We start from the raw sequence: 26,145 nt of genomic DNA on the forward strand, positions 1-26,145 counted from the left end.
AGTGATTGGCGTTTTTCACACAGGTGTAATACAGTATTTTGAGTTCCATATTTCTTATAAATACCCTTTTAACCCCTTTTACCATAACCAAACTAACAGTACCTGCTTAACAATTATTAACTATTTTGCAACCCTTTCTAACCTATTTTTAACAATTCTCCCCTCTAAGTATTTGATCAGGCTTCTAGCCTGCATCAACCTTTTAAAGTTCAACTTCTACTTTTCTCAGTTTCTTGTGGACAATGAGATGTTCAAGCATATCTCTGGCATTCTGATCACTCTGTTCTTTTATTAAGGTTACTTTTTCACCACTTTTCCCTTCTACTTTACCTTGCAGCGTGATGCTGCTTTGGACAATGCTGGTTACTATCTGGACTAGACATGGAATTGCACATAGTAGAAATATTACATTTGCTAGTGCACACACCACAATGACGACCAATTTCTTCCACCATTTACCATTCCAGGTGAACAAGTTGTCCCACCAATCAGATTCTCCAAACAAGTGTTCCAACATAGGTTAGTTTTCTAATATTTTGAGTAATGTTTTTAATTACATGACTGAGGTCATCGATCTCTAGGCAGCATTCTGAAGTATTAAATTTTCCACAGATCCCTCCTTCCTCTGCAAGGAGGTAGTCTACTGCCAATCGAATCTGGTAAATCACTGGTGTTTGTTGTTGCTGGTGTTCAAGAGATCAGTGGTCAGAGTTGTTTGATTTGACATTATTTCAAGTACTGCTTGTAAATGGATGATTCGATTGAGCATATACACTGGGTTGTTCTACTCGGTGATCACCAAATGTCACTGTCGAGGCGGTCGCGACACAAAGCAGAGACCACATACAGTCACAGATGGCAACTCTTTATTATCGAAAATGGCTGACCTTTTATACACTTTCTAATTGTTTATCCTTCTTCTACCCCAACTATTGGCCACAATAAATCAACATAACACCACTTGTGAAAAGTAACACTGACTTCAGCTAACTTTCTAAAAATACGTTGTCCAGCTGCAAAGTTCTCTCCTTTTCTTTCTTCAATTCCTCTCTTCTCTTAGTCTTCTTGGTAACAGCCTTGGAGAGAGCTCCTTATCAGCTTCTTCCTGCTTCTCAGCTTCTTTTCGCTCCTTTAGCTGACAGGCCCGCTGTTAGCCCCTTCTGCAGTAATTCGTCCATGAGGGGCAGAAAACACGTAGAGCAGAACAGGATTAAAAAGTCTAGTGATTAATTAGAATTGGTTTAGGTCTGACACACCTTGAGATGACACCAAAATGAATCATCCTAGAGTGCAGCCTACAGCCCCACTACTTGTATTTCTACATTCAGGAAACATATTTTCTTCCTTTTACACTGTCTTAATTTAAAAGCTGAAAGATTCAAGAGGAATTACTAAATCCTCCAGTGAGTCCATAAAGTTTCCTCTCAATGATCTCTTTAGTGCTACTGCAGTCTACTGTTCAAGTATATAGGGAAAACTGTCACAATAATCTCATTAACAATGTGTGCTTTGTTAAAATAACCATCACAAAAACTCCAATCAGTCATAGAAAGGCAGATAAAACAGAATCAGTATATCAATACTGAAAATCTATTACAGAAACAGAGAAAGGCAGAATCCAAAAACTTCAGAAATGTGCATATAATATAATCATTTAGTTGAAAAAAAATAATACTCGTTTCTTAGAACAAGTTTTTTTTTAATCTAATTTTTTCTACTTTGCATAGCTTTACCTCAGCAGTCCACAGATTATTTTTGCTGTATTGAACTAGTGAAACAAGGATATTTAGTCTAGATTGTAAATTCCAGAAGGAAGTATTATGCAGCTGTTATAAATGAAAAGTTAAGTTAGGTTCCTAATTTATCAGTAAAATACCTAACTGCAGAATGATATCAACAAGAAATTCTATTACTTTGGAAGAGCAGGGTGATATGTTAGAGAACTCTACCTTTCCAGACACTGGAGAAGAAGGACTAGCACAGGGGCTGGAATAGCTACTGCTGTCTGCAGGCTTCACTGAGGACTGAGCTGATCTGTCATGTGAGGATCGTTTGGAGAGCAAAATGTCTTTTTCTTTGTACTTCTTTGGCTGGTGGAGTGCAGGAGTAGTAGATTTCACTGAAACCCTAAAAAGGACATACCTTGAGTTTCACAAACAGTCACTGAACATTTTACATCGACCTGTCAGCCTACTGCATGACCACATGTATTACAGCAACTACAAAATCTATTAAACCCTAACTAAAAAACCCATACTGATCATGCACTGCTTTTTAATGCTACTGTTAAACCTCTTCTGCTACTTCTCAAACATCACAATTCATGGACAATATTCCTGACTGCTCTCTCTAACAGCAGGGCCAGGTATGAAATACTTCTTTATGCGATTAGAAAGCAGCATACAACAGTATAACACTTTTCATCTGTATTTCCACTGTTTCCACCTCCTATTACTAGCAGAAATTTAAGTGAAGCTTGTACACATCAGTTGCAACCTACAGCAAGAGCAGAAGACTTCAACATCTTACTTTTCAGCATGAGAGGACTCAGACAATTCAGTTTCTGTTGAGCTTTTTCTGCTGTTGGTTGACTTCCATGTAGATGTCAAAGGAAGTTCTTCACAAGTCACAGGTCTTGGTCTCTGGCCAATTCCTGAAGGCTGCTGCAGACCTGCAGACTGTTCTTCAGCACTCAGAGCAGCTGTAATTGCTCTTAAAGTTGTTTCATCAGCCTGAGACCATGGCTTAGCAGGAGCTCGCATACGACGCAGGAACAAGCTGTGCCACTTCTGCCTGAATTGCAGCAGCATACCAGCAGCCTGCAATGAGTTCTAATTCTGTTAAACACTGATGAAAATTTTATCACGCAGGTAAGAGGACCCTGTCTTTTTCGTATCAGGCAGCACCTGGCATTCCAATATAAACAGGGTCCACAATGAAAGGCAAGACTAAGGTCTTGGGGAAGGGGAATAATCCATATTTAAACTAAGATATTAATTTGCTTTCTTTTCCTTGGGTGCAAGGTAATTTTTGAAACATTTTGTTTAGCTCTGTACTAAACTTAGCTTTGTATTGTAAAACCACAGACTTTTTTTTCCTTTTTATCTTTCAAGAAAACCCAATCCTTTCACGCTTTATGCCCTTCCTCTCAAATCAGTCTCAACTCATGCACTCTTCAGTCATACTTGAGGGAAAAGAGCTCTAAGTGACATTTTTCTTACAGAGACATCTGCTGAAATGTGATGACTAAATTCAGAAGACTATAGTCTAATTCCCATGTTATCAGAAATGCTTCCATTAAAATAAATTTTAAAAAAACACTCTTTTGGACATGTCTAGGAGAGACTGTGTTATTATTAGAGCTGGTAAAGCTGTATGTTTCATGACCCATAAACTACCTCCTACCATCGCCACAGCTCCTCAATGACATAAAGACTTCTATTTCAAAGAGGTTTTGAAATTTATCCTTCCAAAATCCGACAGCAACTTTCTTTCAGCAACTCCAGCTTCAAGTGCTCCTTTTTTGATCCAATTTTGTTTATCGTCTCAGAGAAAGAAGAATACAATATGCCAATGTGACTGTTCTCTCAGCTCTTGTTCAGATTTTGGCTATCCCAGCTCATGCTATGGCCTGATGGAGCACCATGCAGGCAGGACAGGAGGCCAGAAGGAGCAGAAGGGCCCTTATGCAGCCACTGTCACCTGCAGCTTGCTGTCCCTTGCAGCCATTATCTTTTGTCTGGCAGTCTCTTCAGAATTTGCTGACTTGTGGAAAGGGACAAAACTGCCAAGCTCAGACATATAAAACATCTTACTGCCCAGAAAGTTTGTGAAGCAGATCCAACAGCATCTGGACTGCTGAGGCTTTCCTGCTCCCTTGTGTAAGAGACAGGAGACCCACACCAAGATGGAGGAAGAGGGATGAGCACTCTCACTGTTGACTTAGGTGACCAATTATTTTCTTTCTTTTTGCTCACAGGCAAAAGAATAGAAAGGTATGGGTGATAGGTGATGAAGCATTGCAACTTGGATGTTGAATATACGAATTCACACAACAGACAACTCTGTGCCAAAGGGGATTGAAGCCCTTTAATTCCTGATGAGCTCATGAAATAAAGGTTAAATCACAGAGTACACAGTTTAGAGACCCAAATGGACCATCACGTTCTTGGAGAAAATTCTGGGCTGCTCAAATGTTACAAAAACATTTTCACATCTTTTTACAATTCCTCTACATTAAGCAAACCCAGGAGTAATTTCTTACTTACTTCAGGGTCCAGTTTGAGATGGAGCCATTCATCCAGCTTCAGCTGTGCAGTTTTGTCCTCCATCTCACTGTCACTGCTATCATTAGATACCCCTCCCCCTGAATTAAAGACAAAAGATGCATTAGCATCTCTGTATTATTTCTACTTACATACAAAAATCCGCATACTACTGTGTTACCAGCAATAATATTTTTCCTTCTAAAATTGACTTTAAAATGTAAACATTTGTAAAACTACCTCTTCTTTTCTGCAAATACACTGAAAAGTCTTTGTTCCAGATAGCAGCAATCAAGTAGCCAGACCTGGTGAAGGTCCTACTATGTAAAAACCTGTACTGATATGATGTGACTCAACTCATGTACCTTCACCAGCATTCACAGGCCACTAACCAACTTTTGCCTAAAGCTGTTTGCAAAACCACACGCAGCTCTATTTCCTAGTAAAACAGCAGATTTAAAGACCTCCTAAGAAAAAAATATATATACATATGGCTATTAATTAGGATTCCTGATTTTTCTAAAATGCAATTCAATCAGCATGAACACTACTCTAAGGTTCACAGTTTAAAAGCAAGACAGGAAAGCTTCAGAAATAAGTTGGACTTTTAGTTTGATTCAAACTATAACAACTACCAGCAGTTATTTTTGCTTCCATTCCAACAGGACTCAATTTAAATGAGAAAAAAAAAAGGAAATTTGTATATATTCTCTATTAATGAGACAGAGTAAAAATTTAACAGGGTAGAAATCCATTTGGATTTAGGTGAAATGTGCCTCTTTGAGCTACCTAACGTAAGTAAAATATGCTGTTTAGTCTGTAACAGCAGCACTAGCGAAACTGCCCCAGCTAAGGAGAAAGAATGCAAATTTCCAACTAAAGAGATAAGAAAGACTCCTCAGACCTTGAAGCAAACAGCGCAGAGTGACTCAGGAGTTCTCTCTGTACTTTCTGACAAAAACTGAGTACAAGTGTAACTAGCTCTAAATGTAACGTGAAATCAGAATGAATATGCATGAACCTACTGTGAAATTCTACGAATATGTAAATTAGGTAGAGTAATATAAAAGGATCAGGAGTTTTCAGGGGCGTGCATGTCCTTTGAAGGGAAAAGATCCCTCACATGCATCCAGTGTGGAAATAAACATACCATGCCTTACAAATCTATCGAAATTGCGGGGTCTTGATTTTTCAACACAATTCATTACTTACAGTTAATAGTACAGTTAACTGACATTAAAAATTATTAATAGAACATATCTTGAAAATGTATGTGTCAGCTAGAAGCAACATGACTTGTTTGCCATATTGATTGTTTCTAAATTATTCCGTTTGAATAATATGGTTCAATGTATCAAATAAAGTAGTCTGTAGAAAAAGAACATACATACTGCACTTCTCAGTACCAGTATGATCATGAGACATTGTGGCTGCATTTTTTCCTTACAAAGTATACTGCAATTTCTGAGACCCTAGAACTGTGTAATTTACGGACTTGAATATGCAAGGAATCCCAAAACCGAGAGATTTCTTACAGAACTGACAAACTCTTCCTGATTAGCTACAGGAATTATGACAGCGCTGTTTTCAGAATCAGCCAATATATGTATTAAATATTACTGAAAAATAAGCTTTCCATGTCACACACTGATGTATACCAAAGAAAACATTCCAAATCCAGACTGCAGTGTACCTCAAAAGGATGAAGATGCCTGCAAGGCATTACTTGGCAGTCTGGCTGGTCCACTGAAGAGACACACGGTGACAGGTGTCACAACAGAGCAGCACCTGATGTTTGCTGTCTTGTGAGCTCTCGTCATTTCATTATATATAAGCCAGTCTGTAGGGAGGGCCTGGATGGCTGCAGCTTGTCCTTTTGCTGAGGCAATCTGTACAAGAGCAGGTAAGACCAGGCTATTATACCCTCTACCTGTAATTAATATAAATTTGAAAGTATTTCTCATTTTATCCAGAGACATTGTGGATGCCTCAACCTGATAGTGTTCAAGGCCAGGCTGGGTGGGGCTCTGAGCAACCTGGACTAGTGGAAGGTGTCCCTGCCCATGGCAGGGGGTTGAAATGAGATAAGCTTTAAGGTCCCTTCCAAGCCAAACCGTTCTGTAATTGTGTATTTTGAGAAATAAATACATGTATAATTAGATACATATAAAAATATACATGCAAATAAAAAAGCATGAGAGAATTCAACCACATTCACAAATTATCCTACCATGATAAAACAAAATATTTTGCTTTAAAAAGAAATGTCAAAAAAAAGTTTGAGAGAAAAACTTGCTTTTAAGAGTAGGGATCATTGTATCTTTAAAACAATTTTATAACTGGGGACGTTTTTCTGCCATTTTGCCTTGTTCCATCTAGAGAAAGGACTAATTGAAACAATGGAAAATTAATCACGTCCAATTCTATCAGCTGGGTAGAACAGTATTTTCTAAAGCTGTAGTGTAAAATGCCCATAGTGCTTTCAAAGTACTGACAACTAGGAAAAGACATTTCTAAAACACATGATAGATTTTAGGGCCCTTTTTTTTGAACTATGAGATCCAAATGATTTTACCTTTTTATACTGAGACTCAACAAGAACAGAGGTAGGATGAAATTGCACTTTCTGCTCCTTTGCATCAGTCAACCGCAGGCTTTCTCTGTCTACATGCACAAGATTGGGATACATCCCGGCCACTAAGGCAGCTTTAATTACAGCCCAGTTCTCAGAGTTAGCATTAACATCTCTAATATCACCTCCTCCTCTGGCTCTCACAAAACCTGACAAATGAAAAAGACAAAACACGGCCATGTTAGCTTGTGTTTGGTTCTCAAAAGGAGTTAGAAACTAAAGGTGAAATAAACGACTTATTTGTTGCATTTTTCACCACTGCCAACCTTAACAGCACCAAGAAGAAACCATTACACTGAAATCCTTCCTGATAAGGGGTTTTATACTAACACAGAATATTACTATTTCCTAAAATTTAAAGACATTTCCTATGGAAATGATTTATTAAAACATGAAATGCAGTGGCATGTGAAGATGAGGGTGCTTTCAGTTAGATCAGCCACACTTCCTCATCTACACCATACCCTGCATGAATGTGTGCATGAAGGTGTATTTCAAATTAAGTAAGGAAAATTACAGCAGTGAACATGATTTTGTTACAATTTCTACATGCTTGACTTTAAAACAATGTTAAAATAGTTTCCAATTTCTTTACCTGAGGCTCTAAGTTGGCCAAGCAACTGTGTTCTCATTCCTGCAATGATTTCCATTGTGGCTCGGGACAGGAAGTTCTTTTCACAGAAGGCTCTCTCCCAGCCATCACTGCGTGCCTTCTGCCATGCCTGAAAACATTTTTACATTTGCCTGTTAATTTGAAGGGCTTAAACTAAAACTGCACTTTTTTTTAAAGATTACATTTATGTCAATAAAATAAATGCAAAACCCACTCTAAAAGTTAATGTATCAAACCAGATACTTTTTTCTGTTCAAGAATTAGATTCTCCTTACGTGTTCACTAGAATGATGATTATGTCAAGTTAAAACAATAAATAAAGATCATTACATTAAGATCATGATTTGAAATTCAGTGTAGCAGGATATAAAGAGGCACATTGTTAGAACATTTAGAATTTTATAAGGTTTAAAAATATCAACAAAACATACTATAAAAAGGGTTCCCTCACAAATTTATGAGTCCAATACCCAGGAAAGCCGCTAAGCAAAAAGAAAGTCTTCTCCGAGGACTTAATCACAGTCCGCCACTCTACATCCAAGTGGATTGGTACATTTGCATTGCTTGGGTGATGTGCTGTGATTAGTACTCTGTGAAATGAAATACTACCTGGAAAGCCCTGAGCAGGGTCATGTGGTCACTGAACGTCCCAGCAGCAAAACGCTTCTTGCACAGCATGGCTGCACACTTTTGGGAGGCCAGCGTGGGCAGCACAAAAGGGTCTTGGTAGGCAAGAGCACAGGCAATGGTCAGAACAGGATCCAGGCACTGCAGAACTACAGCATACAACACCATTTTACCGAGGTGTGGCTCTACAGATAATTCAGTGAGGTGATAACCAAGCTCAGTGAGATCTTCACAAGGGTCCATGGCATCTATGGTCTGTTTATAAACAAACAAACAAACAAAGGAGAGGGAGGGGTACAGTGGACAAAATCAAATCAGAGTGAAAGCAGAAAGGATGTGAATACTGGACATTAACTAGATTTGTTTCCAAACATTAAAAAAGCAAGTCAGACTATTAACAGAGACAAGACTTTGAAGCACTCTCTTCCCTCGACATGGAAAAACACATCCCCACACACAAAATGAAAACAGACAATAAACAAAAATTCAAAACATCCTAAAGTAATTAAAACCAGCTTCAGTACAAACTGAAGTCAGTAAGACAGACTGCTATACCACAAATTTGGGATCAAACACAATTACCATCTAAACCTATTCCTTTTCTGACCTTAAGCATATGCACAGCATTTATCACAGTCACAGCAGGCGGAGGATCAGGAGCTTTCATAAGAAAGTCTACAACTGGACAATTAATTGGAGCCAGAATTTTTGTGTACAAACAAATATCCTGCAACGTAAAAGGCAGAACAAAGAAGATTACCAAGATTTGGAAACAACCTCCTAACACATGACTTGTTGCAATTAATAGTATGGTTTGATGACATTATATTTTTTAAAGTTATAATTTCTAACTGAACATGCACCTGAAGCGGCATTCTTAGAAGTTCTGGAGATTGAAATTCCAACATATTCTGAAATCGGAGCCTGCTGAAGAGACGAAAGCAGACTCCAGGCTGACAGCGCCCAGCCCTTGAAAGTAAAATAGAGGAAGTTGTGAAAATGAGGATTTCTGTCTAAAAACAAAACCAAAAGCCAACAAACAGACACAGAAACTCAGAATGGAAAAGAAGAGGCAGTACTATGAAGAAAGTGTTGTAAGTCACACGCAAAATGAGAGTTTTCCAATCATGAATAATTTTTGAGAGTGTGGCTATTTTTTACTGTAATTTTAACCCAACACTGAGAAATCTGGAAAAAGAAAAATAAGGCTTATCTAATGTAAAGTGCTGTTAGTTTTTCGCTAACCTAAGACCAGTCCAAATCTCAATCATCCTTTGTTGTAAGGAATCAGTTGCAAACTTTATTGCTTCCCCTCACATCCCCCAAACACAAGTGATGCTTGGAGTAAAAGGTAGAATAAAGATTAAATAACTTGTGAGTGAATGAGAGACAGCAAATTCTGCATACATGCAGCTTAATGCCAGTATGATTGATTAAACAGGCATTTGTTGCTACATAAACTTCTGAGCCCTCGCCCACAGTGTTGGGAAGAATATAATTATGGCCTGTTAAGTCATGGATAGGTTGGAGAAAGTGAAATAGGCAGTCCCCTGCCCACAGCCAAGATGTGAAAACACCCCATTGGACACTGTGACTGCTGGTGCTACATGGGAGAAAGAGGAAGGAGAACAAGTTAATGGGGGGAAAACAACCCAGACCTTTTGGAAATGCCTGAGCATCACTTTTCTACAACTTGGGAAATTCTTCCAAGGAAATACATACTGACCCTACACACTGGACTAGGCTAGAAATAGTTACTATGTTGTGTGCTTTTTTCTAAACGTAAAGGACTGTGGATTTCTGCAAAATGGAAACTGGTATGAGGCATTTATTACCTGCCTTTTCTCTGGACAGCACTGGCTTTTGAAATCCACCCCATTTTTAGCATTGTAACACGACTCAGTGCATCAAAAGACTTCTAGAAAAACAAATTAATATAAAATGAAAACTCAAAAAGGTACATGAAATAAAAGTTACTAGTTGTTTAGATTACCAACAGAAGTTTTCTAAAAAGTATGAAACAGTAATATATACAGCAGCTTCTGCAACAAAGGTACCTTCTCAGTTTTAGTGAATTTATGAGGGTATCGCCTTTGTAGTATCTTAATGCTCCACAGGTTTTGAAATTCAATGTTTTCTAGTCAATAGGTAATTGCAAGTCAGTAAAAGGTATGTTAAATCTGTGTTCTGAGATATCACAAAGCAAGTAAAAATACATTATTATACCAAATAAAGTTTTTCTTTTTATCTCACTTGGAAATTATCTACTTATTTTCTTAGACTGATGTGAAATTACAAAAAAAAAAGTTTGTTTTATGAGAACTTCAGAAATTTGGTGTGCATATCGCCTCTGAAATCCAGTTTCATTTTCAAAGCCGCACACGAGGTCTCAAATTGCCTCATTATGTGTTCTCAGTTTTCTTGAACAAGTAATTAGAAATGGGCACTGAACACACCAAAAAAACTGCTAAGAACTTACTGGATTATTTTTGGACTTGATACAATAGTAGAACAAAAGGAACTCCCAGTGCTCTCTAAGTCTCAGGAAGGTGGTGGTCTAAACTGAGGACTTGTTTTAAAAATCCAACAGAAATACTAAATTGAGAAAGAGAAAGATCCATTAATACATCAACCTAGATTAACTTTTACAAGGTTTTTTAGACAGCTAGCTATTTACAGTATTGTCTTAAAACAAATGGATGTTGAAACTTTTCAGCGAGGACTGTTGCCTGACAGGCACTTCGCTCTTAGTAAAAGCTTTTTTTCACTTTACTGTAAAGTAAAAACAAAAAAAGTTCTCCAAAATTTATGCACTGTGTGTTTTAGAATCGTACCAGGAAAATTTAAGTCAGTCATACCTCTTTCACCTTGCCTGAGTCAATGGCAAACACCACATCATTGACTGTTATGCTGGTTTCTGCAATATTAGTAGAAAGAATCTGCAAAGAAAAAAAACCCAAACCACCAAAATTATAGTAACTGTAAAAGCAACGGCAAAATAGAACATTGTAGCCTCAGGCAAAGTCCTCTAATACTTGCAATTTTGCGGATGCCAAAAGGTGGAGTTTCAAGCACTTTCTTCTGATCCAAAGTCTGCAAACTTGAATGAAGCATGAAAACTTGGTATCTAATGTAAGACAAAATGAACATTTTAAGGATCCTAAAAGAAGCAATGAAAAGCCACAGTAACTAAAGGTTTTACCTGTCAGCATTATCAGCAAATCTCTTGTCATCCAAAAGAATGCGGTCCCTCAGGCTCATTATCTCATCATACCCAGGAAGAAATATTAAGATTGCTCCTAAAAAGGAAGTGGGTTTGCAAAGTTAAACAGAAAATTCAAATACATGTCGACATGTCGATTAGCACTCAGAAGGTTTTAACGTTTGGGGATTGCTGAAAAAAGAGCACGATTCATTCATCAGAAGCTGAAGCCACAACAACTGGTTAGGCATTTACCTGCATCAGAACTATGACAGATGCTGTGAAGTAAGTGCATTATCAGATCCAGATCCACTTTTTCATCATCAAAACTGTGATGATAAGCTGTCAGTAGTTCTCTGTCCTCTGCACTAAGGTCACTACCACTATTCTGGACCAGGGAACTTTCATCCAGATTTCCAAATTCGAATGAAGCGCTGTAACAGAAAAATACACCAGAGTCAAGGCTGCCCCTTCAGGTTTGCATTGAGCCATCAACTCAAACTTAGACCAAGACCAACATGACTATTGGTCTTGAATTCTAATGTTTAAGTATAGCAGAAGGGAATCACCATACTATTGCTGTTCACTGATTTCAATGTTAACCCAACAAAGGATGCCACTTCATTTATTAGTGTTAACTTTAGTTTTCTTCAACTTCATTGAAACACAACCATAAGCAAATGAAAGTGTAAAGATACTTCTCGTTTATCTGTTCAAGGAAAACTATTTAAGAGATATGTATTCTCCAAAAATTTCCCACTAGCAGAAACTACACTAAGAGAAATTATAATACATATAATCTTTAGAAAACACTACCTCAACTATGATAACTGTAAGTTAATCAGAAAATCATTTGTGAATGGCCTAGTGTACACATTACTTCTGTAAATTTTCTTTAATATGCTTATTGCATATAAAAATATACAGATAAAAACACATGGCAGATTTGATTCCAAAGTAAGCATGTGAAAATGGTACATAGTATAGAATTAGTGCAAACATAAATAAAAAGATACTGAGTACAAACTATTTTGGTTTTGAAATATTCCTATTCGTAAAAAAAAAGTATTGCTATTCAGTCCAGATTTTACAGCATGAAAAGCTAAAACCTGTTCTGATTAAAAGAACACAAACCTCAAATTCCCCATCACTATCATATACAACTCGTTCTGCAAAACAGTTACAGCTTACCTGTAGGATTCCAACAGATCGACAACCTCTGTCTGTCCAAAGTGCCTAGCCCAGTCCACAGCCATCCTGAAAGAGTTGCACATGTATTTTTATTATATTTTTCACTTCAAAAGATGAGTATGAAGAGCACATCAGGCGAGGTAATTGACACCAGACTTTTGTACCCATTTCTGTATTGTTATCAGTACTGTTATTGCTGGATCTTCAACTTCCCATTTGAAATAGGTGTTAACAGCTATCTGACTTTTAGGTAACTACAGCTCTTTACCACAAAAGAATGTCACTTTTACACAGGAGCACCTGCAAACATGCACGAGGAAATGAGGAGGAAGGAGGTGCCATTCCTTTCAAAAGCCCACAACAACGTGCATAGATCAGACCTGCCTGTTTGCAGTACCTTTTAAGTCATCTCCAAAAGTCACACCCCAGGCGTAACATTCAGCTATTGCATGCCTTTCAGAAGCTGTCCTCCTCAAAATGCAGTTCACTGTTTTACCTTTAAACTGCATTTCTTCCCAAGTTTTTCAAATGTTAGTACCAAATATCAGACCCCTGCAATCCTGATTCTTATCATGCCATACGACAATTATTTACTGTCCTTCCCTGTTTAGATGAAGACATACTCCATGACCACAAAACTTGAGTTTTTCCAGATTCACAAATATTTTTACATGCTACAACATATTCAGAAACATCACAGAAAGATCTTCTGATATAGGTAACTCCATGAAAATAAGAATTGAGAAACATTTTGGTCCAATTCAGTAGATTACAGTTGTCCTGCTAACCAGTATCTTAAAAAAGACCTACTGAAGCAAAGTTTATAGCTCATAATCAAGACCATGTAATTAAGAATTTGATTTAGAATTTACAGAAAACAATGTGATTAAAAGGAGTTAGAAACTGTTGAGGCTGTCAAAATCTATAGTTCTTACAGCAGTGTGATAAGTTAGCAAATTAATTTAGATGTTAAAGAATTTTCTTTCTCTCTTCTATATTGACAAATAAATCTGTCTTTTGGTTTCTCTGTTTTTACCAGCCATTAGGTGATTTGCAGTGGATACTTGCTCCCATGCTGATCAACTGTTCTACTTGACTCAAAAAGCCTCTTCCTGAAGAAATCATCAGAGCAGTCACACCAGTTTCACTGTGCCTATAATCAATTGAGAAGTAAAAAAAAAAATCCAGCAAACCCAATAGAAATGTTATTTCTTCATCTAAATATAGTACAAATATTGCTTTCAAATTCCAGCCCAAAGAGAATTTGTTTCCTCACTTTATATGTGCAGTCAGTTCATGTGAATTCCACACTGTTTTAGAAACACACTTGTCAATACATCAAAACAACAACAACTACTAACTAAACAACTTATTAATTCTGCTAGCCCTATCCATTTTTTCAGTAGGCATCAGAATGCAAAGGTAACAACATTTGAAACTGGAGATAAAAGTAGCCATAAAAATCAAAGTAAATTTGAGGGTTTTTTTTTCTTATGTAATAGTACAAGAAACTTACCACTGACATTTTCAGTGAAAATAAGATTTAACACCTGAGCAAATGAATCAGTATCTTTATGCAACCAGATGTCAGAAAGACAGGAATCCATTTCTTTTACTCTCCACGTTTCAAGGCAATTCACATCTTTTTCAGTCTGAAGATAAAAAACAATACTGAAAAATTAATCTCTTCCAAGAGCTGTCTTTATTCTCATACATTACCCACAAAGAATTTGAATGGTTATTTTTCCCAGCAGCAACCAGAAATCCAGCACTCAGGTATCAGTTAACGCATTGATTTTGTCATATGCAAGTACTAAAGTAATGGCAGTGGAGCCATTTGATCTGAGGAAAAGCTGGGTACAACCACCCTAACTGAAGAGCACACTTCAGCAAGAGCAGTTCATCCTAATTAAGTAATCTTTAAAATATGTTAATATCCTGAAAGCCTCTACAGAACTACCTTTAGAAAACAGATTTTAAATGGCTAGTAATACAACACAAATATGAATGTCTCTTCCAACAAAAGAAAAATCTTACCAGTTGATTAAATACTGTGCAACCACCATCATCCAACCATTCGCACTTCTCATTTGCCCTTGGAACCGATTTTTGTCTCTGATATGTCCCTTTGTTACTGTTACCTTGAGCTGAACACCACTCAGCAAGCGTGTTCTTCTGTTTCTCTTCTAGAATGCAAAATATTCCCCAGGAAAGTTTTAGAGTCATCTTTATTATCCATTGTTTTGTACTAAAAAAGATAGTTACAGCAGGTCCAAGTTTTACCTATTCAACCTCTTTTATTTAATCTAGAATGCTACTACCAGTCCAACGTAAATGACATGTTTAAGAGTACCCAAAGTGCACCACTGCAAACAAGGGCTATAAGAACGAGGTAAAACCCACCACTTTGGTGTTTAACCCCCCAAGCCTCCATTATTCCAAACTACTGCATTTAAAGGGTCTTCCTTGAGTAATCACCTTCCACACAATCTCAGCCCAGATCTTTTTCCAGAAATGGAATGCTGAAGACAAGTGATACAGTCCCTGCATGTAACAACTTATTTTTGTACACAAGTGGAAGAAACATTAGAAAACACCAGTGTCTTAACTGAACTTTTCTGTCCCCAGTGATCAGAGATGAGCATTGTGATAAATATCCTGTTAAGATTGCACGTTATAGCTTTGGGGTTTGCATTTTTTTTTAAATTTTTCTTTAAATAATCACTGGGATCATTACTTTCAGGTGCCAGGAAAACTTCTGAAGCAGTATCTACTTAATCAACTGAAAACCAATGATGTTTAGCTCAAGAGTGTTAACACTTACAAAAAATACATCCATGCCTGAAGAAAGCAGTGAAAAATGTTACTAAAGGGAACAACTTGTCCATTTTGTGCAAGATGTACAAAATCCTGCCTGCTTTAATAGCTGCACTTTAATTTGAACCCAAAGGTACAGAGCATCCTATGCTTCTTTAGTATTCATGTGGGCAGAGCCCCCAGTAATATATAACTCTACAGCATAATAATTAGAAAACAGATTACATTTATCAACTGAAAGATAAAAGAAAGCAACCACTGAATAAAGGTGATCTTTTCTTCTTTAACTGCATAAACTATTTCAGTAATGTAAATCCTGAGAGCTTAAAGATACTTCATGTCATCTAATCACATCTCATTTAATCTCCTGACTTTGGAATTTTAGCAGAAAATAATCCTGTTAATTGTTTGTTCAATCAATCAGTGATTCTCATTGCCAGCCCTTACAATTAACAAGTCCACCGACCTTGCTGCTTTTCTTCTTTGTACTTCACCATCTCTTTGTTTGTATACCCAGTGCTTCGTAAAATGTCCTCCAGAAACATCTCTTTAACTTCAAAAGGTCTCCCTTGGACTAAAATAGAAAAAACCCATATAAGATTAGCTGAAGCCACTAGCTTCAGTTACAGCATTCATTTTTTCAAAAACAATCTTCACTGGAGTTTATTTTTCTCAAAATTATACAAAACAAAACATTTCCAAAGTTAAATGCCACCTTGTTTCTCCTCAACCTCCTCAATTTTATCAAGTGTTATAGCAAGAGATGTTCATAAGATTGACAGTTATTAACTATAATTTTTTTAAATGAGAAAAAGAAAACAGCCATTTTTGTTTCAGGTTACAAACAAGAACTCGCCATGTAAGTCTGCCACCTGGATTTTAAATTTAATTAATAAGCAATTAATACAGCTTTTTGCTAGGTTCCACATGGATCAGTACAAAGATGTACTGATCTACTTTCTTTTCATGAGAAGCATGTGAGAAGACAGACTTATCTCCGTGTCCTCAACTAATTCAGCATAGCTTTCTTTACTGAATGCTTCTTGACCGATGAGACATCCCAGTGGCCTTTACCTTCTAGTAATTTATCCTGATTTCTTTTTCAACATGACTATTTTCTAGACCTTATCTGTGAACATTAAAGGATGCTTTTTGCATGAAGAATTAAAATCTCTGCATTTTGATTTCTTGTCCCTTAAACTGACTATAGATCACTCAGGATTTTCCTTCAGAGAGAACAATCCACAATTCACATACTTTTAGAAGCTGTCAAAGAGGAAGCCTTCCAGCACTGATCACAAACTCTGTGTACTACAGCAATTCACAGCTACAAAATGTTGGTTTCTGTGGTCAGGAGGAGAATCAAACCTTTTACATTACATTAACAGACAAAGATGCTTCTTTTAGTTCTTAAATTCTCAAAAAAAAAAAAAAAAAAAAAAAAAAAAAAAAGGGAAAAAACCATCTTTTCAATTGTTATTGGCCCGTTACATAACCAGCACAAGCACTGTGGTCAACTGGAGAGACTGCCATTGGAATTTCCAACACAAATTGACCGATCGGAAAGAACAGGAAGTTGCAAAAAGAGTAAACTGGAAAGCCACATAACAATCACAACTGAGGCTCTCGCTTGCAAAGAAAATTCAGAGAACATGAAATCATGTGTAATTTCCAGATTCCTGTCTCCAACAAGTTGCAAGCCTTATTTTACTAGGCAGAAATTCAAAACTGGGAACTAGAAATAAACACTTCCATCTGCAAAAAAAGAAAGGAAAAAGAGGTTTCCTTCTCACAAACATTTGCTAAAATAAACCAGCAAGCAATCCTGTTTCCTAAAACTGTTGAGATTAAAAACAAAAAAGGCTGACATGCAGAGAGTCTACCTGATTGTCAAATAAAGCATTTATCTTAAAAGCTACTTTTCAAAACACATTCAACTTGGACATTATTGTTGAAAAAGTAAGAGGATTGCAAGGTGCCAGAGAAGGTCGCCCATGCAGAAAACCTGCAAGCCAGGAGCATGGGGAAAAAAACACAAACCCAAAAAAACCCCCCATCTCCCACGCATTTATATGTTGCCTCTACTAAAGATCAGTCACATGAAATTAAAACAGCAATAATGGTAACTTTTCTTTGCATTTGAGAGCAATCTAACCGCAGGTAACTGAGTCTGAACACAAACTAAGAGAAAATAGATGCCATTTCTGAATATTTACCTAGATGAACAGCTACAGATTTTCTTTAAATCGAAGAATCGTGTGATTCTTTTTTCCTGTGAAACCCGATCTGCCTGAGCCTGTATTTCTGAACTGAACAGGTACAGTTATCTGTGTTTCATCCAGTAACCAGTAACAACCTTCACAAAGCCTGAAGAGTGAGATTCTACTGGAATATATTGATATATATCACTCTCATGTAGCTCCTAAGTCCTGTATCAGCATGAAGATAGCACTTCAATAACCTTCCTACTTCTTCAATTAATGGTGGAGGAGGGCAGGATGAACCTGCATTTACAGAACTCCCAGTGACTAAAACACTTCACTCTGAATGAGGTACAAATAGTCAAGAAACAAGAAACCTGAATACACGAAGAACAAGGATTCCTGTAACTCTCAGTGCCTTCACTCAGAATAGTTTTCTCCAGTTTAGTAAGATCAGTGAGTCTCAGGGCAAGTATACTCAGATTTAAGAGATAAGATCAAGACTTACTATGTATTACTGGGCAGCTTCCAAAATACCTAATAAAGAGATTTGTATCTAGAGCAGCACTAGAAAGAATTAATTTTAAATTATTCTGGTTTTGCAGCACATCTCTCAGTTTTATTAGCAAGAAGTCGCTGAACCTATCCCTCTCATGTACTTCATCCTGTAGCAAAAGGAAAAAAAAAGAGAATAAAAACCATCACAGATTCAGGATCACAACTTCTGTCAAAAAAAAAACTTTTCTAAAACAAATAATTTTATGATGATTTGGTGGCATATTACAGAGGCCTTAAAATGTGTAAGTCTAATTTAAGTAATAGGATTTTTTTTAAATTATCCATAATAAAAATAGTACTATTATCCATAATAAAAGAAGTACTTCAAAAACTTTTTATCAGCGCTGAAAGCATTGTAATGCTGAAGCTGTACGCACCTTAACTTTAGAGGCTAAAGTGAATATCTGAAACCTCTCTGATTTTGTATTTGAAGCCAAATTTCAAGAAAACTCCACAAACCACAAATCCTACAAATCTTATTTTCATAAATTCTCACTTCACCACTGATGAGCATTTAAAGAAATGTATGACACCACATAATCAGAAAAACAGACAGATTGCTTAGACAAGTCATACACAAAGCTTATAAATTAAGGCACATAACTGATTAATCATCTTTGTCATTCTTCTGTTTTGATTTGTCTTATGAATGAAGGAAACAAGGACTCAAAATACAAGGTTTGTAGGCTGACATCAAGAATGTACAGATCATTCTCAAGCCTTTTTAACTTTGATAAACAGGCAGGCACCTAAACTTACCTTTTAATCTTTAGGACTTAAATCTTGCCATAAACATTCTAATTCCCCTTATTAAATTCCACAATAGGAATATTAACATACTCATAAATGAACACATCTGAATAATTTGCTAGCCATTAGATTCCACATTATCTTGAAAACTCTGGGCAAACAAATGGACTGAAAACTTGGTATTGCTAAAGCTAATGATAACAGAAATTCTGACACGATTACATTGAACCACATCAATGTAAGCCTCCCCTAAGGATATTCTGCTAACAGGGGAAGTTCAGAAAAATTTATACTTTCATCCTTCTCCACTCCTCCTGATTCCACAATTAATCATTGTCATGAAAATAAAATAAGATATTTTTACAGGAAAATACACAAACACATAGAAAACCACCAAAATCCGCAAAACATGCATGCTGCTCTAAGGACTCAGAAAGTCTTTAAAGTTGATTCAGCTTCTACCAAACAAAAACACCTAAAGTGCTCAGCAAATCTAAATAAAACAAATGAGGACCTCATTTTCCAGGGCAATACATATTGCTCCACCCCACATGAAAGACCACAGGATGCTCACCACAATAACATGGGTCACAGTGGAGAAGGTGCTGTCTCCTGCCATCAGCATGCCAAGGAGCATGTCATTAGTGCAGAATGTTACCAGTGTCTTTGGAGAAACCCTATAGAACACACACAGAGACAACTCAGGGGGTTTGCGCCATTTAAAGGCAGCTAGCTTTCCATGGATCAAAAATTAAAGCAGCTGCTGACCAGAAGAGGAATTACAGTTTTTTCTTCAAAAGACTCCTGCACACCACTTGTTTTTAGACTATGCCTTTTCCCAGACATTTCCTAACAATTTGTAGTACTTGCACCCCAAAACTTTGGACAACGGATTAAATGAAAAAATAAGATTCAAATTTTAATAAATGAGGAAGTAAAAGAGAACCGTGAAGAAACTCTGCATGTCATTCAATTTACTAGAAAATTCCATGTGGAAAACCAGGTTCCAATTCCTCAGCCTATGCTTGGATATAGCCTTTGTATTTGTCTACACACGGTGGGATGAGCCTGCCTGATGCCAGGTGCCTACCCAAGCCACTCTATCTGTCCTCTCCGTGGGCAGGGGAGAGGAAACACAACAAAAGACTCACAGGCTCAAGAGAAGGACAAGGAGAACGTGGGTCTCTCCCATGGGCGACAGTCCTCCATGAGCTTCTCCAAAATGAGTCCTTCCCATGGGCTGCAGTTCTCCATGAACTGCTGCAGCATGGGTCCCTTTCCACAGGGTGCAGTGCTTCAGGAACAGCTTGCTCAAGTGTGGGACCCCCCAAGGGTCACAAGCCTGACAGCAAACCTGCTTCTGTGTGGCCTCCCTCCACGGAGCCACAGGCTCTGCCAGGAGCCTGTTTCAGAACGGACTTCCCAGAGGATCACAGCCTCCTTCAAGCATCCACCTGCACCAACGCAGAATCCTTCACAGGAGGATCCCTCCTGCACCATGGGCCTCCATGGCCTGCCGGGCCACAGCTGCCTCACCATGGGCTGCACCATGGGCTGGTCTGGCACCTGGAGAACCTCTTCCCCTCCTGCACTGACCTTTCTGTCTGCAGAGCTGCTTCTCTCACATGCTCTCACTGCTCTTCTTGAACTGCTGCCTCTGTTGTGCAGGTTTTCCTCTCCCGTTCCCCACTGTCCCAGAGGCACTACCACCATCACAGATGGGCTCAGCCTCGGCCAGAGGCAGCTCTTGGCTGGCACTGGCTCTGTCACACACAGGAGAGGCTTCTGGCACCTCCTCACAGAAGCCTCCCCACAGCTCCCAAAGCCTTGCCTTGAGGACACAAAACATTACAGCTGACTAAATCACAAAATCATCTGCTCGATCCTCTGGTTCTTCAGGAGGTCAAAATACTGAAATGTTACAGTTCTATACCTGGGGCAGAGTTAGCTGTTCCAATAAAAGCAGCAATTGTCACTCCTCTCTCTGGTACTGTCATCCTAAAGGAGCTGAAAAGTTCCTTTGTACTGTACTCTACAGCTCTTCTCTGGAAGACAGTTAAGAAACTTTAAAAATTATACTTCTGCGTTACTATAAACACCTCTAAACATCTCCACTCCAGAATATTTTTGTCCACAGGTCAAAATATTGTTATCTCCCCCTTTTAGGGTTTCTCTGGAGTAATTGTATTGATTCTTCTCAAGCAGGATTTTCTCCACTGCTTCCAGTAATGCTTCCATTTTCACTTGACTTTGCTCTTCTTCTGCCAGCATAGTACTTCCATATATTAATCACCCAGTTTATTTGTGATACATCTTCACTAGCTCTTCTAATCTCTTAATATCCTTGTGAGCTTTCATAAACACATTTGAATTCTTCTTGTGGCTTTGTTGTTCAAGCACATTCATTTTCATCAGCTATGTGTCGTCTTCGTTCACTCAAGCAACACAACCTTTTGCCATCTTCTGGTCACTCATCCCAACTGCTGCCCCTTCCCTGAAATGTCATTGGCTACACAGTGCAAAGATGTAAAAACTGCACACAATCCATTCATGCGCTGCTTTACAGACAAATTCATCAAGTGATACTGAAATGTCCACTTTTACACTTCATGTTTTAAACACAGAAGCTGAAGAAGAGTAAATTTAGCCCAAACGAGACTGATAAATAATGCTCAGCTTCATCAGTCACTTTCCAATTTTGTTGTTTTCCCTTTTATGACTCCTATGTCATATGTTACAGCATGCCGGTGTTCACACCTACCTTCAAAGCTTGCAGAACTTTTGGATGTTGAAAGTAGAGAGAAAAAAAAAAAAAAAAGGAAAAAAAAAGAAAGTGTAGACTTGATCTGAAAATCAGACAAGGATTTCCATGCATACACTCTGCAGAAGCAGTCAACAGAAAATACCTGAGATTCAGTGCTATAAGACAACCTACCACATGAAAATTCCAAAACACAGGAAGAAAGCCATCCTTTTCACTCTTACATATTCCTCACCTGCAGTAACATATCCCACCTGTAAGGCTGCAACCCAAACATACTGCAGTTTACACGTACACAAGATTCACAAGACCAACACAAGATCAACTGACACTCAGAAATACCATTAGTACCTGCTTTCTAACTGGATCTGGTAACCAATTGTCTGGCCAATCTTCTCTCTTCTTTCTGCTGCCACTCTTTCAGCCACAGCAACAGCTGCTAAACGTCTCATCTGAGTACAGAGCACACGACAGGGAGTTCCATTCTTGTAGCAGTCATCAAGGATAAATTGAGGGATCTGTAAAGAAGTGGTTCAAATTTACTCTTTGAGAAAGTCACAGCCTTGTTAGCACAAGTTAAACAATTTAACTGCATCTCAGAATTACACATTGCAAAATACTTTTCATTAGATTATCATGGCATACATACCTGAACCAGCGGAAAATAAATTTCTAAGTATAACCTATTTGGGTTTTTTTTAAAGAAAAAACTTGCAGTGCCTCCCACCTGCTTCAGAGAAATCTAAAAAAAAAAAAGTCCTGTAGATAATCTCTCATTTTAACACAAAAAATACTCTGGGTACTAAGAACAGAACTAGCCTTAGAAGAAAAAGGGCTATACAAACATCACAGCTACTTTTTCTTCAATATTTTGTATTATTTTAATGAAAAAATTGTATCTACCAGAAAATTGTGAGGAATCATTTATGCTTTTAGCACCTATCTACTGGCTTAGTGTTTCAAAAGCAAGAAAGTGAATTGGAACAAGATTTTCAATCATACAGGAAAAGAAAAGCCTTAAAATAGCATAAAAATATCCCATATCACAAATGTTACACAATTAGCATTAGTTTAGAATAAATACTGTTATCTTTTTTATTTCATTGAAGAAACATACTTGCGTGGTTTTTCCTGATCCAGTCTCTCCGATAATCAGAACAATTTTATTGTCCTTTATTATTTGGACAATTTCTTCCTGTTTTTCAAGAACTGGTAGTGACTGCCTGAAGGAATCAAACTCTGATTCCCCCCTTTTCACTGGCACCTGGGGGACACCATCACTAAGTCGAAAACTTATCTTGTTTACTTCTTTGTTTTCTGTGAAGACAAGTTAAAAGGTTATTTATGCAGATTCAGAGGAAGGTCACAAAAACACTGCTCAAAAATTGTACTGAAAAATTAACACTGCTGACTTTTTATGCATCCCTGTGGGTAGAGTGACAAGCACATCACACATTTAGAAGTCATATTTATAGCAACATGTCCTGCTGCAGTGCTTGAAATAGGCATTTTTCAAAACAGTTATTACTTTCATAGGTATTTTGAACAAAACCAGACTCTTCCAGAGCATTGCTCCAAGTCAAAAAAGCCTACAAAGAACAAAAGGAGAAACAGAAACCAAACCAGAGAAAACCAGCCTGGTGTATTTTGGTGGCCTTTGTATCTGTGCCCACATTTCACACCTGCAGTTCTCCCTAGAAACACACACTCACATAGTTAAACCTTGAAGCTATTCCACACCTTTGCCTGAAATCATACTAATGCAAGCATGCTATATCAAGAATCCTGGCCCCCACACAGCAGTGTGACGTGTTAGAAAGCAGTGCAGAAGTAGCCAAAAAAGGGGCACATCTTCTGAGGGAGCTACTTCACATCCATCATTGCAAGTGCTACTCTGTAATTCCTTCCGAATTATTTTCCAGAAGAATGAAAAGCTTGCTGTAAACTCAGTTATACATATTTAATGTCATTAATAGATTCATACACTAAATTTCAAGCTCTGTTGTACCAAGACAAACACAGACTAAGAGATCGGGAGAACTAAAAATACATTCTTGAGATGCAGAGAAAGGCAACTATTGGACTGTTCATGAACTTATCCTTACATTCCTAAGACATTGCCTTTCAGTACTTTCATTATAGCTTCCCTCTGTTCATTAAACAATCCTATAAAACAACTGAAACACTTGAAAATAACAGAAAAGGAAGCACTTCAAGAACAGACTCCATGTATCAGAACCATGCAATTAAACAAGGTATATTGACACAAGTGTTTTCTGCTCACTACACCCATCTCTGCACACAGAAACACAGTGTAACTTCCACTTGTAGCTGATAAAGCAATAATCTAGATTAAAGCCTTGCTTTTGAAAAAAAAAACCCAACATTTTATCAGAAGTTTGTCTTTCAGTGAACTCTTCCATATTCAAGAAATCAAGAAGTCTGGACAGTAGTCTCTTAAGGAACAAATATATTTTTTTGTAGAGATGAAGAAATAAAAATTAAAATTCTTTATCAAGGACATTAATTTCTATAAACAGAACAGACAATATTATTTTCTCATACAGGTGTTCTTACGGCATCAGGGTAACATTGACTCTTCAATCCCACCTCATAGTACTTGTATGAAGCCACATTTCAAAATGTGCTTCCAAAAAGATTTGGCTGGAACTGGCTCAAAGAGTCTAAATTAACACAACACAAGGTGGACATCACAATGTGCATGATATGACTTCCCAATTCCTCACAGCACCAGTTATAAAAGACCTTAAAAGTAAGGAAAATGAATGTGTTTGTTTGAAGGTGTTTGTTAGGACATGAGAGGGGACAGAACAGAAGGAGGTTTGTTTTGTCACTGGGTTGCAGGTGGTTTTTTCAAGTGGTGTCGATGGACAAGTCCAAATCAGAACACACGCCGAACATACCAGATTCAACAGCACAGGCATTTCCTTGATCTGTCCTTGGCAGGAGTTCCGTGCTTTCCTTATTTGTGACAGGAAAGCGCTGAATTAGACTCCAAATGGTGTGTTTCGTATAGAGAGCCAAGTCACAAGTCATGACTGCGCGTGCCTCTGATGCATCCTTCTTCCTTACAGTGAGGTATCGATTGGCTCCTTTTCTGCCGGGGGGAGAAGTAAACATATTTTAGGAAAAAGGAACGTACTCTAAGTTGACTTTTATCTGTCAAGGTATGAGACACTATGCAAAATATTTGGGAAAAAACCAGAAATCGCAGAGAGAAGCGTTTTTAATGGAGCCATTAAATCCACAAAGTATAAAAGCAAGCTGTCCCAAAACACATCACAAGTTTTTCCAAACATGCGTACAGCAATGAACAAAGATGCTCATTTCTGTAGCTACTTTTACACTTTTTTCTCTAATACTACTCCTTGCAACACAGTTGAGTATGTTGAAAACATCAATCAGGTTATCATTAGCCTTGAAATACTATTTGTGTGCACCAAAAAACTGAAAATTGTACCCCGACTCACCCTTTGCTTATAGATACCAGTCCAAGAGACTGACAGAGCCGGTGAACAAATGCTCTTTCAGCACTAGTGAAACTAGAAGGAAATTCCATCTCTAGAATGATAAATAATATTGAGAAAACAGTAATGATGCAACAGGCAGTAATCTTGACATCTTAATGTTACAGAACCACAGAATTGCTAGGATTGGAAGGGCGACCACCCACTGCAACCCCCCTGCAGGGGGGTCACCTGGAGCAGGTGACAGAGGAACACATCCAGGGCTTGGGATGTCTCCAGAGGGGGAAACTCAATGCTTTCCCTGGGCAGCAGTTTCAGTGCTCTGCTGCTCTCAAAGGAAAGAAATTCTCCCTCATGTTCAGGTGGAGCTTCTTGTGTTTTAATTTATGGCCTTTGCTCCTCATCCTGTCACCAAAAAGTTTGCACCGCCTTCCTGGGACTCATCTTGAAGATATTCAGATGCATTAGTGAGATCCCCTCTCATTCTCCTCTAGGCTTAAAAGGACCAACTCCCACACCTCTCCTGCTAAGAGATGCTCCAGACATCTCATCTCATCTCATCTCATCTCATCTCATCTCATCTCATCTCATCTCATCTCATCTCATCTCACCTCACCTCACCTCACCTCACCTCACCTCACCTCACCTCACCTCACCTCATCTCTCTGCCGGACCCCCTGCAGTAGCTCCCTGTCCCGGTGCTGGGGAGCCCGGAGCTGGACACAGCACCCCAGCTGCGCCTCACTAGGGCCGGGCAGAGGGGCAGGATCCCCTCCCTGACCCGCTGCCAGCGCCCTCACAACACCCGCAGGCCGTGCCCGGGCCGGGCTGTTCCGCGTACCCGCCTCGTCCCCGCTCTGGAACCGCTCCAGGGCGAGCTGCACCGCCATTTTCACCTCCTCGTCCACGCCGACCACCCTGACGACCCCGGCCCGGGCGCCCATCGCGGCGCCGGCAACCCAGTCCCCCGCAGCCTCGCCGGGCTCCCGCCGCGGGACCCGCCTGTGTCGCCACATGGCCCCGACACGGCCCCGACACCG

General features: G+C 38.5%; 1 protein-coding gene across 1 annotated transcript; it reads right to left on the bottom strand.

Annotated features, from left to right (window-relative positions):
* Nucleotides 1-1,841: 1,841 nt before the first annotated feature.
* LOC137466999 (3'-5' RNA helicase YTHDC2-like) lies at nt 1,842-26,145 on the bottom strand. Its single transcript, XM_068178576.1, is given in 26 exon segments — nt 1,842-2,127; nt 2,530-2,819; nt 4,269-4,366; nt 5,959-6,154; nt 6,841-7,046; nt 7,493-7,619; nt 8,120-8,392; nt 8,745-8,864; nt 9,001-9,106; nt 9,973-10,055; nt 10,996-11,076; nt 11,177-11,264; nt 11,340-11,436; nt 11,595-11,773; nt 12,531-12,596; nt 13,567-13,693; nt 14,047-14,182; nt 14,568-14,716; nt 15,814-15,921; nt 18,057-18,213; nt 19,431-19,533; nt 21,969-22,135; nt 22,735-22,934; nt 24,542-24,735; nt 25,109-25,199; nt 25,947-26,145. Coding segments are annotated over 26 exon segments (3,888 nt in total). The 5' UTR covers nt 26,122-26,145; the 3' UTR covers nt 1,842-1,856.

The sequence above is a fragment of the Anomalospiza imberbis genome, unplaced genomic scaffold (assembly GCF_031753505.1).
Source record: "Anomalospiza imberbis isolate Cuckoo-Finch-1a 21T00152 unplaced genomic scaffold, ASM3175350v1 scaffold_50, whole genome shotgun sequence".
NCBI lineage: Eukaryota > Metazoa > Chordata > Aves > Passeriformes > Viduidae > Anomalospiza > Anomalospiza imberbis.